Source organism: Pristiophorus japonicus, chromosome 7 (assembly GCF_044704955.1).
Source record: "Pristiophorus japonicus isolate sPriJap1 chromosome 7, sPriJap1.hap1, whole genome shotgun sequence".
NCBI lineage: Eukaryota > Metazoa > Chordata > Chondrichthyes > Pristiophoridae > Pristiophorus > Pristiophorus japonicus.
The window spans coordinates 102549059-102568701 of NC_091983.1; the positions used below are offsets into that span (position 1 = coordinate 102549059).

The following is a 19643-nucleotide window of genomic DNA, read 5'->3' on the forward strand; positions in this document are numbered from 1 at the left end:
GGTGCATCTTAGAATAAGATCTACAACAGTGCAAACAATGGACCTGCTCTGTTAGAAAGGTGTTCTCAGTATAATTTAGCTTTAACATTCCCACAGCATTGTTGTGAAACTATCAGCTCTGTGCTTTTTATGACTTGCTTGTCAATGCCAGCTGAATTTCTATTCCAGTGCTAATTTTGACCATTATTTCAAACACTAAAAGAAATTCAAACCATGTTGGCATTGTTCATGCATTGCCCTGGTACCAGTTAAACAGTAAGGTCTGTTACTGAGGACATTCGGTTGAATTTGCAATGTGTTGGGTAGATTGAAGCATGCAATGATGGCTAAATGCTTCCAACTATCCAAATATTCTAAAGTATCTAGCCAATTGTACAATTCAAAGCACCTCAATGCTATATAATCATACCTGAAGACCCCAAAATGCTATAAAAAGTAAAAATCCATACTTTTGAATACAAAAAAACAAGGTCACCTCCACCATCATTAGCCACGGGTATAAGGAAATGTTTAATAATTGAGGGTTAGTTAAGGAGGGTAGTGCATTTATTTCTTCAGTGGCTGGTACATTAAAGTATTAGGATCAAGTACAGAATTCCCAGTCTCCACAAATTTAGAGGAATAGTGTGAAGTTCCAGGACTAAGCGTGCTTGTAACGTTGTAAGTGATCCCAGGCATAACTGCCATAACTTCTGCAACCTTCTGTTTGAGCTCTTCAATTTCCTGATCTTGTTGGATTATATGTCCTGAAAAAAAATATTAATATAAGATAAGTGATTAAATCTGTGACAGTTTACCTATTCTCTAGTGTACCGAGCTCTTAATGTTTATTAGGCTAATTCTTTCTTGGAATAATGGGAAAGAAAGGAGGAGACAGCAAGATGAAGCAAATTGCTTACATTTCTTTATATTTATTTTAAATTGCCAAGTAAATAGGGTTAATATGTTACAGTAAAGGCGCAGGAGTAGGCCATTTAGCCCCTCAAGCCTGCTCCGTTATTCAATAAGAACATGGCTGATCTGATCCTGGCCTCAACTCCACTTCCCCGCCCACTCCCCATAACCCTTGACTCCCTTATCATACAAAAATCTGTCTATCTCCAACTTAAATATATTCCAAGACCCATCCTCCATAGCTCCCTGGGGTAGAGAATTCCAAAGATTCACGACCCTCTGAGAGAAGAAATTCCTTCTCATTTCTGTATTAAATGGGCGACCCCTTATTCTGAAACTATGCATCCTAGTTCTAGATTCCCCCACTATGGGAAACATCCTCTCTGCATCTACCCTGTCAAGCCCCCTCAGAATCTTATATGTTTCAATAAAATCACCTCTCATTCTTCAAAACTCCAAGGAGTACAGGCCCAACCTGTTCAACCTCCTAGAATTAAATAGCTTCATTGCTGAAATCTAAGCATTGTTTCAGCTTCACAGTTGTGAATTGCATTTTTAGGAAAGTGTCTGTCCCAGAGCCAGTGATCTGTCCCCTGATCAATGTAGGCCCGTGCTGCAGCCTGGCTGATAATTACGTGTCTGCCTGAAATGAGACTGTGCCATAAAGTTGAGTGCGGTGGTCACCTTCACAGCCCAGAGAGAGTAGTGCAGGCAGATAACCGTGGCTGCAGGTTCTCATGCAGTTGGTCACAGAGTTTCCCTATTTCCTGTTTGGTGATATACACTCTTCTTACGTATATTTCCTCAGGAAGGTGCCCATATGACCTGTGCTGCCTATATATTCTGGATTCGGGAGGGGGTGGGAGAGACTGGGTGGGGGGGAGGGGGTAATATCTGATGTGCTGTATCCTCCTCATATGCTACCTGACTCTCCTTAGCTCCATTCTGTGTTGCTGTTCCTCCTCTTGCATGACAGTGGCTTTACTGAGAAAGTTGCTGTGATATCTTCCTTACGACATCACAAACACACACATACATACAAGATGGCTCTACAGGAACTTGTCAGGTAACCTAGTCACATGATCCTTTTATTGTACAAACAGCAGTGGTTGGATTACCACAATAGTCCACCAGGTGGAGCTCTATATTACAGTCACCATACTCACTGTGGGTAGTGATTGGGAGCTAAAATCTGCCTGTAATCTCACCCTGTCAGAAGTAGCAAGAAGCAAGTCCAGGTCCAGGTCTGTATAGGCAGAATGCTTCAAGATAAAGCTGTCAAAAGTGGTTCCTAGCTGCAGGAATCTCTACCGGAACTCTCCAGACTCTGCAGGCTCAGAAAGTCCTCACTTCTGCCTGTCTCAGGTTTTGCTCACTGTAGCCGTGTCTTATCATTCTCAGTCCAACTTACCCCATGCGCATCGCCAGTGTAAAAGCAGGAGAGTTGAACCTGCAGCGTCATGGCTCTCATTATAATATATTTCAATGAATGTACTCAGGATTTAGCAAGCAGGTCACAAAAAGAGTCAAAAACCATGAGGCAACTTGGGTAGAAAAGCAGTGGCTTCTGTCCGATTTCCTTGCCACAAAAATATACTTGCCCCGCTAATGCACCGAAAATACATTGAAAAGAGCACAGAACTTCAAGTTCATTATCAAATCTGCTCTATAAGCATTCACAGTGTACTATGATTCTCCATTTATAAACACCATTGCTTACCTTGTGCAATCTCCAGTTGCCGTCTGGCATCCCCAAGAGCAGAGAAAAGGTCCAGTTTAATCCTAGTCTCTGCACTAAGATTGGTTTCTAAATGTTGTGTTTTATCCTGCATGGCTGAAAGTGCTGCCATCAACATTTCGGTGTCCTGTTCGTTTTCTTTATATTTACAAAGCTCCTGCAGAAAAGTGGGAAAAAAATTACAAATCCAAGTAAATCTTCAAAACGACTGGTTGAAAAGCATTCCGTGTTACTATTTTGTAATCCTTTACATAATCCATAACATCTCTTCCTGTCAAAGGAACATCTTGATGTATAAATTAAAAAAAATATTCAAATGATAGTTAAGAATTTTATGTGCAATCTCTCATTTATTTCTCCTTTCACTTGCTGATTTTAGTCATTTAGAATCTCACACAACAGTACTGAGGTTGATTTCTGCCGCCCCCAGTAATATTCTCAGTTCCTCTTTTATAGGTGCTGATTCTTGCTGGGTTATATCCACCTCAACCAAAGGATATCATTCCTAATGTTTCAGATTAAAGAATGAATGCTGCTAAGCTATTTGACAACAAGAGGCATCACAGGAGGTATGATTCTGTCATTACCCAAAATGCATAGCTTTGCAGCTGAAGTCATTAGCTAATAATTAAAAATGGTTACCATGACCAATTATTCCCCTTCCCCAGCCCAGAGATACTTACTGTACTTAAATGTTAATTTTGCCTGAATATTTTTCATTTTTATAAAACTTAGCATTTACACCAAAACATAGTTATGACAATTTATTATTTAAAGTAAAACATTAAACAAGCAATGCAAAGATAGTGTAGTGGTACTAGTCGAGCAACCCTGAAGGATTTGGGGCTTCTCAATACAAGCTTTAAGGATTAAATTAGCGGCTAAAGGCGCTGAGTTTGATTAAAATAATTAATTCAACAAAGACACTGTTAAAATGCCTGTTCAATGGCATGCTAGGATGACGGGCCACATTCAATTATCTTATTCCGCAGACAGTCTAGAAGGTTACAGATACGTCTGTGACAAGCTGTTATAAACATCAGATGCTGCAGTATCAACTTGTTTTAAGCCATGGGAGAATGTGAAAAAATACCAACAGCATGCCTTTGCCAGCAAGAAGAGCATAAAACATAAGAACATAAGAAAATAAGAAATAGGAGCAGGAGTAGGCCACCTGGCCCCTCGAGTTTGCTCTGTCATTTAATAAGATCATGGCTGATCTGATCATGGACTCAGCTCCACTTCCCTGCCCACTCCCCGTAACCCTTTATTCCCTTATTGCTCAAAAATCTGTCTTATCTCCGCCTTAAATATATTCAATGACCCAGCCTCCACAGCTCTCTGGGGCAGAGAATTCCACAGATTTACAACCTTCTGAGAGAAGAAATTTCTCTTCATCCCAGTTTTAAATGGGCACCCCCTTATTCTGAGACTTAGGGCTAGACTTTCGGCATCCATCCGCCCATTTATCACCCATATTACCGCCGAGATGCTCTTGACCGCCCATATTTGTGTATAAATGGAAACTACCGCCCGTTTACCGCCAATTTATCGCTGGCAGTATATTCAGCATTCAATTACTGCCGGTGATGAGCAAAACCGCCCACCCATGTATAAAAAAAAAATCTGACGTCATCACTCGTGCACCGCCCAGAAGACTGTTTATAATAGAAATGACCACCCAAATACCACCCAAATAATCGCCAAGCGCTACTTTCAGCATTTTGCCCATATACTGCCCACATTACCGCCCGCCCAAAAAGACACTCAGAAAAAGTTGCACTCACCTTACCTTACCCCGGCGGTGTGGACGCCATGTTTAAATTGGATGAAGTTGAAGAAAAGGTGCTTAAAGTTGATGGGAGCATTGAAATAATTTGTGAGTGATTTTAAGGGTGTTTTAAAATCTTGACAATCATCTGAGCACATTGTGTCAATGTTAAGTTTATATTGTGGTTGTTTAAGGACAATTCAAGAATTTGAAGACAGATTAGGGCATTTATAGTGATGGGGCCTGTAATTTCTCAGACAGTATTGCTGACTATTCACATGCTGCAGAATAGAGATGGGAGAAGGTTCATTGAAGAGCATTATGTGTTGAATCAAAGAGGTGGCAGACTGCTGAGGAGGAGGAGGAGGAGATCTTACACCAAAAGCATTTACAGGGATAAGCGATCATACCTGAACCTGTCCGATAGAAAGTGCATTAGAAGGCTGTGCTTCCGACAGGAGGTCATCAGTGAGATATGCTAACTAATTAAGGGAGATCTGCAGCCTGCCAGCACCATCAGGACCGCATTGCCCATTGAGGTAAAGGTTACTGCAGCACTTTCCTTCTATGCATCGGGCTCCTTTTAGGCCTCAGCTGGAGACATTTGCTGCATCTCTCAGCATGCCACACATTGCTGCATTCGACAGGTGACTGAAGCCCTTTACGCACGCAGGATGGACTTTATAAACTTCCCTATGACCAGAGAGGCACAGACTGAGAGGACATTGGGGTTCTCGAGAATAGCAAACATCCCCAAGGTCCAGGGTGCAATAGACTGTATGCTCATCGCCATGTGAGCACCTTTAGAGGAGTCAGAGGTTTACTATAACCAAAAAGGATTCATTCCACTTCCTGAACGTGCAGCGTGTTGTCTACCACAAGCAAATAATCATGGCAGTAAATGCCAATTTTCCAGGGAGCATTCATGATGCGCACATCTTGTGTGAGAGCACTGTCTCCGACCTCTTTAACAGTCAGCCACAAGGTCAATGCTGGATGCTTGGTGACAAAGAATACAGCTTCGCTACCTGGCTCTTGACACCCCTCCGTAAGCCCCGGACAGATGCCGAGCATCGCTACAATTAAAGCTATATAGCCACAAGCAATATCGTCAAAAAGACAATTGAAGTGCTGAAGCAGCGCTTCAGATGCCTGGACCACTCTGGAGACAACCTACAATACCACCCTGAGCAGGTCACTGAGTTCATTGTGGTCTGCTGCATGTTGCATAACTTAGCTATCAGGAGGGGACAGGAATTGCCAGATGGGACTGCCGGTCCACCTCAGGAGAGAGGAGAGGTGGACGAGGAGGAGGACGACCTCGGGGTGGACAATCAACCTGGCGACGAACCCATGCCCGCACCCCCCTCCACCCACACACCACTGGAAAAAGCCCCGTGGTAGTTACACAACTGCAAGACTGTTGCATTAGCAGCTCATAAATGAACGCTTTGCTTGAAGTTACGTTGGTGACAGTTACGTTACATTACGTTTCATCCTTGCCTGACCTGGCCATTGTTTGCAACCCTTGTATTGATGGTTAATCTTATGTCTGTTTGCAAAAGACATTGCACAACAATTGTAAGTGTAATAAAACTTTTATATAAATAAACAATTGAAAAAAACTTTAAAACATTTTTTTAGACATATAAAAATTTTAAATGGGAAATAACAAATAACAGATACAAACATTACAGAATAGAACCCCCCCCCCCCCCCGCACCCAGCAGTCAACAACTTTTTAATAACAATGTAAATAATTATAACAACTCCGCCTCCACCACCCAGCAAAAATTCTACCTGCGGCCACCGTTTGTTCTGCCTCTAACCCCCTGACCTTAACACGCCCTTTCCCCCTAATGTTACCCCTGTCCCTGGTCCTAACCGTATTAACTCCGAGCAGTCTTGAAGCAAGACACCTCGAGCGTGCTGCTGTCGGGGGTGGGGGTGGGGGGGGTGACAATGACCAATGACCCCGGAGAAGACTGGGTATCTGAAGACCCATCTCCAGAGTCAGAAGCAACTGCTTCCTCCTGACTCTCATCTGCCAGCATAGGTGGTACGGCAGCTTGGGGTGCAGTGCCATTTACCGAGTCCATCATTTGCCGCATGGCATCGATGGAATTGGTGGTTCACCGCATCACCGCAATCAGCTGCGTCATGTCCTCCTAATGACGAGCTGAAAGTGTGGCAATGTTGCCGGTTAACCCACCTATCGCCTGGAGGAGCTCTCGACCAATGTCGACGCTCGCCCTAGGCAGTGCTACCATGACCAGGTTGACATCCGCCTGTCTCTGAGCATGCCTACTTTACTGAATCAACCTCCCCGGATTCAGCATAGGTGCTGGACCACTCGGTGTGCCCTGCTGCAAGCCGCTTGGCCCCGCTACTTCTTCGGTTGAGGAAGAGGTGGCTGCAGGTAGATTGGACTCGAGTCCCCGAGACCCCTCCTCCACATTTTGGATTCAGCAGAGTGGTTGAGGGTCATCCATCCGATCCTTCTCCTCCTCTGTGGTCTCGTCTCCGGTGGTGAGCACCACTTGAACTAAAAGGGGCGACATCCAGGGGCCTCCAAAGGTCTCCGACACTTGGGTAACTAGAAAACATATGAGAGGTGAGTAGAAGAGGAGGGAAGGGCCAGGGTGACATGAGAATGCTTATGCTGTACAGGGATATGTAGGAGAAGCAACACTACGGCATTCGATATCACTGACAGACGTTACATTTAAATAACATGAACAGAAAGTACAGAAATTGCATGGCATTATAATATTTCATAATCCCAGCATTAATGACATTACATTGACTAATTAGCAATCTTGTTGTGCGAGGCCCCTTGGGGAAGAGTGACCATAATATGGTAGAATTCTTTATTAAGATGGAGAGTGACAGTGTTAATTCAGAGACTAGGGTCGTGAACTTATGCAAAGGTAACTTCGATGGTATGAGACATGAATTGGCTAGAATAGACTGGCAAATGATACGTAAAGGGTTGACGGTGGATAGGCAATGACAAATATTTAAAGATCACATGGATGAACTTCAACAATTGTACATCCCTGTCTGGAGTAAAAACAAAATGGGGAAGGTGGCTCAACCGTGGCTAACAAGAGAAATTAAGGATAGTGTTAAATCCAAGGAAGAGGCATATAAATTGGCCACAAAATGCAGCAAATCTGAGGACTGGGAGAAATTTAGAATTCAGCAGAGGAGGACAAAGGGTTTAATTAGGAGGGGGAAAATAGAGTATGGGAGGAAGCTTGCCGGGAACATAAAAACTGACTGAAAAAGCTTCGATAGATATGTGAAGAGAAAAAGATTAGTGAAAACAAACATAGGTCCCTTGCAGTCAGATTCAGGTGAATTTATAATGGGGAACAAAGAAATGGCAGACCAGTTGAATAAATACTTTGGTTCTGTCTTCACGAAGGAAGACACAAATAACCTTCCGGAAGTACTAGGGGACCGAGGGTCTAGTGAGAAGGAAGAACTGAAAGATATCCTTATTAGGTTGGAAATTTTGTTAGGGAAATTGATGGGATTGAAGGCCGATAAATCCCCGGGGCCTGATATTCTGCATCTCAGAGTACTTAGAGAAGTGTCCCTAGAAATAGTGGATGCATTGGTGATCATTTTCTAACAGTCGATTGACTCTGGATCAGTTCCTATGAACTGGAGGGTAGCTAATGTAACACCACTTTTTAAAAAAGGAAGGAGAAAGAAAACGGATAATTATAGACCAGTTAGCCTGACATCAGTAGTGGGGAAAATGTTGGAATCAATTATTAAAGATGAAATAACAGCGCATTTGGAAAGCAGCGACAGGATCGCTCCAAGTCAGCATGAATTTATGAAAGGGAAATCATGCTTGACAAATCTTCTAGAATTTTTTAAGGATATAACTGGTAGAGTGGACAAGGGAGAACCAATGGATGTGGTGTATTTGGACTTTCAAAAGGCTTTTGACAAGGTTCCACACAAGAGATTAGTGTTCAAAATTAAAGTACATGGTATTGGGGATAATGTATTGACGTGGCTAGAGAACTGGTTGGCAGACAGGAAGCAGAGAGTCGGGATAAACGGGTCCTTTTCAGAATGGCAGGCAGTGACTAGTGGGGTGCAGCAGGGCTCAGTGCTAGGACCCCAGCTATTTACAATATACATTAATGATTTGGATGAAGGAATTGAGTATAATATCTTCAAGTTTGCAGATGACACTAAACTGGGTGGCAGTGTGAGCTGTGAGGAGGACGCTAAGAGGCTGCAGAGTAATTTGGACAGGTTAGATGAATGGGCAAATGCATGACAGATGCAGTATAATGTGCATAAATGTGAGGTTATTCACTTAGGGAGCGAAAACAAGAAGGCAGAATATTATCTGAATGGCTGCAGATTAGGAAAAGGGGGGGGTACAACGAGACCTGGGTGTCATGGTACATCAGTCATTGAAAGTTGGCATGCAGGTACAGCAGGCTGTGAAGAAGGCAAATGGTATGTTGGCCTTCATAGCTAGGTGATTTGAGTATAGTAGCAGGGAGGTCTTACTGCAGTTGAACAAGGCCTTGGTGAGGCCTCACCTGGAATATTGTGTTCAGTTTTGGTCTCCTAATCTGAGGAAGGACATTCCTGATATTGAGGGAGTGCAGCAAAGGTTCACCAGACTGATTCCCGGGATGGCTGGACTGACATATGAGGAGAGACTGGATCAACAGGGCCTTTATTCACTGGAGTTTAGAAGGCTGAGAGGGGGTCTCATAGAAACATATAAAATTATGACAGGACTGGACAGGTTAGATGCAGGAAGAATGTTGGGGAAGTTCAGAACCAGGGGACACAGTCTAAGGATAAGAGGTGAGCCATTTAGGACTGAAATGAGGAGAAACTTCTTCACTCAGAGAGTTGTTAACCTGTGGAATTCCCTGCCGCAGAGAGTTGTTGATGCCAGTTCATTGGATATGTTCAAGAGAGAGTTAGATATGGCCCTTACATCTAAAGGGATCAAGAGGTCTGGAGAGAAAGCAGGAAAGAGGTATGAGGTGAATGATCAGCCATGATCTTATTTGAATGGTAGTGCAGGCTCGAAGGGCTGAATGGCCTACTCCTGCACCTATTTTCTATGTTTCTATGTCTATGTTTCTATGACATCATTCATATATTATATTCAAATGGCATTAAATTATATTAAATTACCCGGCGCCACAACCGGATCTACACCACCACGGGTGGCCGAACGATTATGGACCCCAACGAGGTCGGTCAGTTCTGCCAACTCTGCCTGCCTTCCTCCCGTGTGCCGATGCTCAGCGTGATTGGAAGATATCTTCTTCTGCAAAGATGACAAGAGCATAGTATAAGCTAATTGTCCAGGTACTAGTACGGAACACACAAATAGACATCCACAGTTAGTCATCGGCAAAGCTTTTCATCAATGGCCCATTAACGTTATATGTTATATACTAATACCGTTTGGATGCAATTGATGCATGATTAACACATCTACGTTCAGAGAAGCAATGTAATAAGATCGTGGATAGGAAGTAATGCATGACACCAAGATTACCCAGCTTAATTACAATCTGGCAGAGTTACATTTTAAGTAATGAGCCACGATTAAAATTATTTAAGTTATTAAAGTTATTAAAGTTAGTACTTACTCTAGCAGACGCAACCAGGTCGTTCCATCGCTTGCGGCACTGGCTCGGCTCACAAAAATCGTGCAGTGACGACGACAGCACCTTGGCGATCTCCGCCCATATGCATTGTTACACATTCTGGGGGGTTTCCTACACCCACCCCGTGTTAATTGGCTCCACTGCATCTCCACCTTGTGGACCAAGGCTGCGTGGCCTCATCCGAAAATCTCCTGACCCTTTTTCTCCCTCCAACCTCAGCCACTTCATCCACCTCACTCATGACAACTTCCTCATTATCCATAATTTATATTTGGGATGTCTAATAATTAGTTTTAAACTTTAAAGCCACAAAGATTCTACTTCCGCTTAATCTGGCTGAAAAATAGTCTCTCGCGCTCTCTCTTTCTCCCTCCCTTTCTCTTCTGCGCATGCGCAAATGACCTCTGACCTCCTGAATCGCGGGAAAAGTTAAGTGCCAGAATAAAAATGCGCATGCACAGAACGGCCGTTGCTAGGGACGCTGGCTTTGCACAATTGAATAGATCACTACCACCCACTTGAGATCGCTACCGCTACCGCACAAATGAAAAAGGCGAAACTAGTGGTTTTTAAAATGGGCGATATTCCTGCGGTTCTTAAATGTGGGACAACCACTACCGCCGGAAATATCGGCCATATATGGATGGTGGTGATCTAAGCTGAAAGTCTTGCCCTATGTCCCCTAGTTTTAGTTTTCCCGATGAGTGGAAATATCCTCTCTGCATCCACCTTGTCGAGGCCCCTCATTATCTTATATGTTTCGATAAGATCACCTCTCATTCTTCTGAACTCCAATGTGTATAGGCCCAACCTACTCAACCTATCTTCATAAGTCCACCCCCTCATCTCCAGAATCAACCTAGTGAACCTTCTCTGAACAGCCTCCAATGCAAGTATATCCTTCCTTAAATACGGAGACCAAAACTGTACGCAGTACTCGAGGTGTGGCCTCACCAATAGCCTGTACAGTTGTAGCAGGACTTCCCTGTTTTTATCCTCTATCCCCCTTGCAATAAAGGCCAACATTCCATTTGCCTTCCTGATTAATTGCTGTACCTGCATACTAACTTTTAGTGTTTCATGCGCAAGGGCCCCCAGGTCCCTCTGTACTGCAGCACTTTGTAATTTTTCTCCATTTAAATTATAACTTGCTTTTCTATTTTTTCTGCCAAAGTGGATAACCTCGCATTTTCCCACATTATACTCCATTTGCCAAATGTTTTCCCACTCACTTAGCCTGTCTATATCCCTTTGCAGATTTTTTGTTTCCTCCTCACAACTTGCTTTCCCACCCATCTTTGTATCATCAGCAAACTTGGCTACATTACACTCGGTCTCTTCATCCATGTCATTAATATAGATTGTAAATAGTTGAGGACCCAGCACCGATTCCTGCGACATCCCACTAGTCACTGTTTGCCAACCGGAAAATGATCCATTCATCCCGACTCTCTGTTTTCTGTTAGTTAGCCAATCCTCTATCCATGCTAATATATTGCCCCCAACCCTGTGAACTTTTAGCTTGTGCAGTAACTTCTTATGTGGCACCTTATCGAATGCCTTCTGGAAATCCAAATACACCACATCCACTGGTTCCCCCTTATCCACCATCCTCAATAAACTCCAGCAAATTTGTCAAACATGATTTCATAAAACCATGCTGACTCTGCCTAATTGAATTATGCTTTTCCAAATGTCCCGCTACTGTTTCCTTAATAATGGACTCCAGCATTTTCCCAACGTCAGAGGTTAGGCTAACTGGTCTATAGTTTCCTGCTTTTTGTCTGCCTCCTTTTCTAAATGGGGCGTTACATTTGTGGTTTTCCAATCCGCTGGGACTGCCGCAGAACCAAACTCTTTAATGGGCTTTAAATAGCTAATATATCTATGTAGCTACCTGTATATCTATATAATATAAATGGTGAACTGCATTTCCATGGAATGCACCTGATCCTCCTGCCAATATTTTTGCAGGAGATCAGTGGAATCATGCAGAAATTCTGTACATCTAACGTCCACTTCCAGTCCACCTCACTTCAAGTGTCACACCCTAACCCTGGATCCTGCTCACCCATTCTACCTCACATTTCCCATTTTCACTCTATTTCCAGTTTCTCTCCTTGTGGAGCTCAATCTGCCTCTGCTGGCACTCAATCAAATGCTATTGCACACAGCCAAAGAATCATAGCGCCACCCAGTACTCAACCAATGGTATTACACACAGCCAAAGAAGCACAGCACCACCCAGCACTCAACCAATGCTATCACACGCAGCCAAAGAACCACAGCACCACCCAGCACTCAACCAATGTTATTACACCCAGCCAAAGAACCACAGTGCCACCCAGCACTCAATCAATGCTATTAAATCAACCTGATGACCCAATGTCCTAGGGGGAATGTTTGCTAGTGCTGTTGGGGAGGGGTTAAGCTAATATGGCAGGGGGATGGGAACATATGCAGGGAGACAGAGGGAAGTAGAATGGGGGCAGAAGCAAAAGATAAGAAAAGTAAAAGTGGAGGGCAGAGAAACCCAAGGCAAAAAGCAAAAAGGGCGACATTACAGCAAAATTCTAAAGGGGCAAAGTGTGTTAAAAAGATAAGCCTGAAGGCTCTGTGCCTCAATGCGAGGAGTATTTGTAATAAGGTGGACGAATTAAGTGCGCAGATAGCAGTTAACGGATATGATGTAATTGGCATCACGGAGACATGGCTCCAGGGTGACCAAAGCTGGGAACTCAAAATTGAGGGGTATTCAACATTCAGGAAGGATAGACAGAAAGGAAAAGGAGGTGGGGTGGCGTTGCTGGTTAAAGAGGAAATTAATGCAATAGTAAGGAAGGACATTAGCTTGGATGATGTGGAATCGGTATGGGTGGAGCTACGGAATACCAAAGGGCAAAAAACACTAGTGGGAGTTGTGTACAGACCACCAAACAGTAGTAGTGAGGTTGGGGACGGCATCAAACAAGAAATTAGGGATGCGTGCAATAAAGGTACAGCAGTTATCATGGGCGACTTTAATCTACATATTCATTGGGCTAATCAAACTGGTAGCAATGCAGTGGAGGAGGATTTCCTGGAGTGTATTAGGGATGGTTTCCTAGACCAATATGTCGAGGAACCAACTAGAGGGCTGGCCATCCTTGACTGGGTGATGTGTAATGAGAAAGAACTAATTAACAATCTTGTTGTGCGAGGTTCCTTGTGGAAGAGTGACCATAATATGGTAGAATTCTTTATTAAGATGGAGAGTGACACAGTTAATTCAGAGACTAGGGTCCTGAACTTAAGGAAAGGTAACTTCGACGGTATGAGATGTGAATTGGCTAGAATAGAATGGCGAGTGATACTTAAGGGTTGACGGTGGATAGGCAATGGCAAACATTTAAAGATCACATGGATGAACTTCAACAATTGTACATCCCTGTCTGGAGTAAAAATAAAACGGGAAAGGTGGCTCAACCATGGCTAACAAGGGAAATTAAGGATCGTGTTAAATCCAAGGAAGAGGCATATAAACTGGCCAGAAACAGCAGAAAACCTGAGGATTGGGAGAATTTTGTAATACAGCAGAGGAGGACAAAGGGTTTAATTAGGAGGGGGAAAATAGAGTATGAGAGGAAGCTTGCTGGCAACATAAAAACTGACTGCAAAAGCTTCTATAGATGTGTGAAGACTAAAAGATTAGTGAAAACAAACGTAGGTCCCTTGCAGTCAGTCAGGTGAATTTATAATGGGGAACAAAGAAATGGCAGACCAGTTAAACAAATACTTTGGTTCTGTCTTCAAGAAGGAAGACACAAATAACCTTCTGGAAGTACTAGGGGACCGAGGGTCTAGTGAGAAGGAGGAACTGAAGGAAATCCTTATTAGGTGGGAAATTGTGTTAGGGAAATTGATGGGATTGAAGGCAGATAAATCCCCAGGGCCTGATAGTCTGCATCCCAGAGTACTTAAGGAAGTGGCCATAGAAATAGTGGATGCATTGGTGATCATTTTCTAACAGTCTATCGACTCTGGATCAGTTCCTATAGACTGGAGGGTAGCTAATGTAACACCACTTTTTAAGAAAGGAGGGAGAGAGAAAATGGGTAATTATAGACTGGTTAGCCTGACATCAGTAGTGGGGCAAATGTTGGAATCAATTATTAAAGATGAAATAGCAGCGCATTTGGAAAGCAGTGATGGGATCGCTCCAAGTCAGCATGGATTTATGAAAGGGAAATCATGCTTGACAAATCTTCTAGAATTTTTTAAGGATATAACTGGTAGAGTGGACAAGGGAGAACCAGTGGATGTGGTGTATTTGGACTTCCAAAAGGCTTTTGACAAGGTTCCACACAAGAGATTAGTGTTCAAAATTAAAGTACATGGTATTGGGGATAATGTATTGATGTGGATAGAGAACTGGTTGGCAGACAGGGAGCAGAAAGTCGGGATAAATGGGTCCTTTTCAGAATAGCAGGCAGTGACTAGTGGGGTGCCGCAGGGCTCAGTGCTAGGACCCCAGCTATTTACAATATACATTAATGATTTGGATGAAGGAATTGAGTATAATATCTCCAAGTTTTCAGATGACACTAAACTGGGTGGCGGTGTGAGCTGTGAGGAGGACGCTAAGAGGCTGCAGGGTAACTTGGACAGGTTAGATGAATGGGCAAATGCATGACAGATGCAGTGTAATGTGCATAAATGTGAGGCTATTCACTTAGGGAGCGAAAACAAGAAGGCGAATATTATCTGAATGGCGGCAGATTAGGAAAAGGGGAGGTGCAACAAGATCTGGGTGTCATGGTACATCAGTCATTGAAAGTTGGCATGCAGGTACAGCAGGCGGTGAAGAAGGCAGATGGCATGATGGCCTTCATAGCTAGGGGATTTGAGTTTAGGAGCAGGGAGGTCTTACTGCAGTTGTACAGGGCCTTGGTGAGGCCACACCTGGAATATTGTGTTCAGTTTTGGTCTCCTAATCTGAGGAAGGATGTTCTTGCTATTGAGGGAGTGCAGCGAAGGTTCACCAGACTGATTCCCGGGATGGCAGGACTGACATATGAGGAAAGACTGGATCGACAGGGCCTGTATTCACTATGTTTCTATCTTCGGCAGTCCCTCAAACGAGGATGACTTGCTTCCACATAGAAACATAGAAACATAGAAAATAGGTGCAGGAGTAGGTCATTCGGCCCTTCGAGCCTGCACCGCCATTCAATGAGTTCATGGCTGAACATACAACTTCAGTACCCCATTTCTGCTTTCTCGCCATACCCCTTGATCCTCCCTAGTAGTAAGGACTACAGCTAACTCCTTTTTGAATATATTTAGTGAATTGGCCTCAACAACTTCCTGTGGTAGAGAATTCCACAGGTTCACCACTCTCTGGGTGAAGAATTTTCTCCTCATCTCGGTCCTAAATGGCTTACCCCTTATCCTATGACTGTGACCCCTGGTTCTGGACTTCCCCAACATTGGGAACATTCTTCCTGCATCTAACCTGTCTAAACCCGTCAGAATTTTAAAGGTTTCTATGAGATCCCCTCTCATTCTTTTGAACTCCAGTGAATACAAGCCCAGTTGATCCAGTCTTTCTTGATATGTCAGTCCCGCCATCCCGAGAATCAGTCTGGTGAACCTTTGCTGCACTCCCTCACATGAGCCACCCAGCACTCAACCAATGCTATTACACCCAGCCAAAGAACCACAGCGCCACCCAGCACTCAGTCAATGCTGTTACACCCAGCCAACAAACCACAGCACCATCTAAGATTCAAATAATGGTATTACACAGAGCCAACCAACTAATGTCGCCCAGCATTCAACCAATGTGAAAACAACCAGTCATTAAACCACAGAACCACCCAGCACTCAAGCAATGGTTGAAATTTGCCGCAATGGTGATATTGGTGATGAAGACGAGCTTTTGTTGCAACGCATAAAAGTACTCTGAAGCTTGATGTGAGATGATTACCTGCACTTCCCACTCTACTTTTCTTAGGTGATCATCCTTCATTTTGAGTTCTGATTGCAGCTGTTTATATTCTGCATCCAATTCTTTCATTCTGCTCTTCAGGGTGTCTGTGCAGTCTCCCCTGGAAGGAATAATTCATAAGAGAGAAAATATACCACAAAACCCCCACTAACCACTGAAGTAATCTTGAAGGGCCAAACAGGTTGGTTGTTTGAGTGTCAAACTGGAGCTCAGTGATGCCATGGGTTCAAATCCTGGCACCCTTCTGGGTAACTAAAATAAGTGCTATATCATACGAGGTGAGAGTAGGGGTTGCATGGTGCTTCCAACACATGACAGTACCTGTCCTCACACATTCAGGACTGTTACAAAAGTAAACAGAGACCAGCATTAACCTTCTGGTGGTGAAAAGATAAGTCTCTCTATCTAATTAGGGAAAATATAAACTATCTTCAAAATCAAAAATTTATAAATAAGCTAATATATATTAATAAGGTAATTTAGAATGTATGCTAATATTTATCTTCTCTTTGCTGCCCATAGCTGAAAGTTCCTCGGTAAATTTTGCCTTTAATTTTTCCTCCCCCCATCCTCCACTCATTAGGAATGGTGGCAAATAGTAACAACTTGAATTTATATAGCACCTTTAACATAGTAAAAAGTCCAAAGGCGCTTCACAAGAGTGTTATCAAACACAAATTGATACCAAGCCAGAGAAGGAAACATTAAGACAGGTGACCAAAAGTTTGGTCAAAGTGGTAAATTTGAAGGATTGTCCTAAAGGAGGAGAGAGGTAGGGAGTCAGAGAGATATAGGAACCCTCAGGAGATCATTTTAAGCTGACCTGCCCAGTCAGTAGGAGCAGGTCTGAGCAGCCAATTCCACCTTCTACCTGGTCTCGGCAGGTTATCTCCGAGCCCCGCAGGTTCCTGCTAGCTTCCGGAGCGGGTGGCAAATCGGACGGTGGAATTTGAATGAGGCTCAGGAGCTAAAATACCCTGGGCCTCATTTCTGATGCAGTGGGTCATAGAAACATAGAAACATGGAAAATAGGTGCAGGAGTAGGCCATTCGGCCCTTCGAGCCTGCATTGCCATTCAATGAGTTCATGGCTAAACATGCAACTTCAGTACCCCATTCCTGCTTTCTCGCCATACCCCTTGATCCCCCTAGTAGTAAGGACTACATCTAACTCCTTTTTGAATATATTTAGTGAATTGGCCTCAACAACTTTCTGTGGTAGAGAATTCCACAGGTTCACTACTCTCTGGGTGAAGAAGTTTCTCCTCATCTCGGTCCTAAATGGCTTACCCCTTATCCTTAGACTGTGACCCCTGGTTCTGGACTTCCCCAACATTGGGAACATTCTTCCTGCAGTGTCTAACTCACAGCTACTCATTCGTCAAAAACTGGCCAACAGTTAAAATTGGTTTCAGTTTATAACGTTAAACTCCTCTCTTTGCATGTGGCAAATTTATTAAGGGATGACAATCCAGGGGAATGGAATACATCTCAACTTTGTGCTTAGTATGAGTCAAATGTATATACATAATTTAGGAAATAAACTTCCATCAGGTTCAACCAAATACGAGCCCAGACTGCATCTTCCCGTTGATTTGGGAGTAATAGGTGGCGTTAAACAAAAGGCTGCTGACCATGACTGCTGTAGCCACCCTGTAGCTAGCCTGTATATTGCATGAGACATGCACAGCACAGCAATACCTGATGGATGCATTGAGTGAGATGGCCCGAGCAAGAACTGCAGTTTCATCTGTTTTCCTCCTCTTTGCGTCCATTAGCTGCTTCTCCAGCAGAGCTCGACCCTCCAGTTCTGCCCTTAGCTTTTTCTCTAAGTAGGCGATGTTCTGCTTGTCTTTCTGTTTTGCTTGCAAAGCACAATGCATTCTTAAAATAAAGTGAAACACAACCGTTACACTAATATTATAGCATGCTTACTATTATCCATTTAATATGAGCAACACTGCCGATTAAATAATGCTAACCTCAGTGCTGTGCATTGACACCATTCCTACCTGGTTTGTAAAAGCTCATTTTCTTGTCGAAGCTGAACAAGCTCAGACCGTATTTTTTGTTTGCTGTTGGTCAAAACATTAACCTGACTGCGGAGCTCCTGTTCATATTGTCTAGAGACTTGTAGGTCTGCCTTCAGCTTCTTTATGTCATGCTCCAATCTAGGGAAAGGAAAATATATATGGTTAACTTTTAGTACTTCGTGAAAAGATTAACTTGTGTGGTTACATTCTTATAGTGAGACATATCAGTGGCTCGACAATACTGTGACCTGCATCATACCCGACAAGGAAAATGTCATCAAATGGAAAATGAAAGCGGTCCTCTCTTCTGTGTACCGTGAACTATCACACACTCACAAACACGCATCTTCATGGGATGCTGCTTTGTTTTTGCTACAAAATTAGCATATATAATCGCCCAGTAAATCTTGAAATGGGAATATATATTTCTTTCCCAAAAGATTTAGGAAAGCAGAAGAAGCCATTGACAGGTTTTGCTGCAAATGTAGGCCCAAAGTGATAAAAGCAAAGCAAGTAAAAATAAATGAAGTGCTTGTATTGCCATTAAAGAAGTTTTGTATCAGCAAAAGGGGTTTTAAAAATTTTCATTTCTTGCAGAACATAAGAACATAAGAAATAGGAGCAGGAGTAGGCCATTTAGCCCCTTGAGCCTGCTCCACCATCCAATGAGATCATGGCTGATCTGATCATAGACCCAGCTTCATTTTCCTGCCCGCTCCCCATAACCCTTCACTCCCTTATCGTTCAAAATTCTGTCTATCGCCACCTTAAATATATTCAATGACCCAGCCTCCACAGCTCTCTGGGGCAGAGAATTCCACAGAATTATGACACTCTGAAAGAAAAAAATTCTCCTCATCTCAGTTCTAAATGGGCGACCCCTTATTCTTAAACTATGGCCCCTAGTTCTACATTCCCCCACGAGTGGAAACATCCTCCCTGCATCTACCCTGTCAAGCCCTCTCAGTAACTTATATGTTTCAATAAGATCATCTTTCACTCTTCTAACTCCAATGAGTAAAGGCCCAACCTGCTTGAGCTTTCTTCATAAGTCAACCCCTTCAGGAATTAACCTAGTGAACCTTCTCTGGACTGCCTCCAATGCAAGTATATCCCTCCTTAAATAAAGAGACAAAAACTGCACGTAGTACTGTAGGTGTGGTCTCACCAATACCCTGCACAGTTGTAGCACGACTTCCCTACTTTTATACTCTATCCCCCTTGCAATAAAGGCCAACATACCATTTGCCTTCCTGATTACTTGCTGTTCCTGCAGACTAATTTTTTGTGTTTCATGCACAAGGACCCCAGGTCCCTCTGTACTGCAGCATTTTCTAATCTCTCTCCATTTAAATAATAATTTGCTGTTTTATTTTTCCTGCCAAAGTGGATAGCCTCACACTTTCCCATGTTATACTCCATCTGCCAAATTTTTGCCCACTCACTTAGCCTGTCTATATCCCATTGCAGATTCTTTGTGTCCTCCTCACAACTTGCTTTCCCACTCATCTTTGTATCATCAGCAAAAATTACACTCGGTCCCTTCA

General features: G+C 43.2%; 1 protein-coding gene across 1 annotated transcript in view; it reads right to left on the bottom strand.

Annotated features, from left to right (window-relative positions):
* Positions 1–546: 546 nt before the first annotated feature.
* Positions 547–19643, bottom strand: part of LOC139266821 (macoilin-like) — a 203525-nt gene continuing 184428 nt past the window's right edge. Inside the window, exons 9-13 of the mRNA XM_070884426.1 lie at positions 18076–18234; positions 17765–17947; positions 16044–16164; positions 2615–2789; positions 547–746 (exon numbers count right to left, since the gene is read on the bottom strand). Of these exons, the coding sequence (XP_070740527.1) occupies positions 547–746; positions 2615–2789; positions 16044–16164; positions 17765–17947; positions 18076–18234 (838 nt within the window). The remainder of the gene's footprint in view (positions 747–2614; positions 2790–16043; positions 16165–17764; positions 17948–18075; positions 18235–19643) is intronic.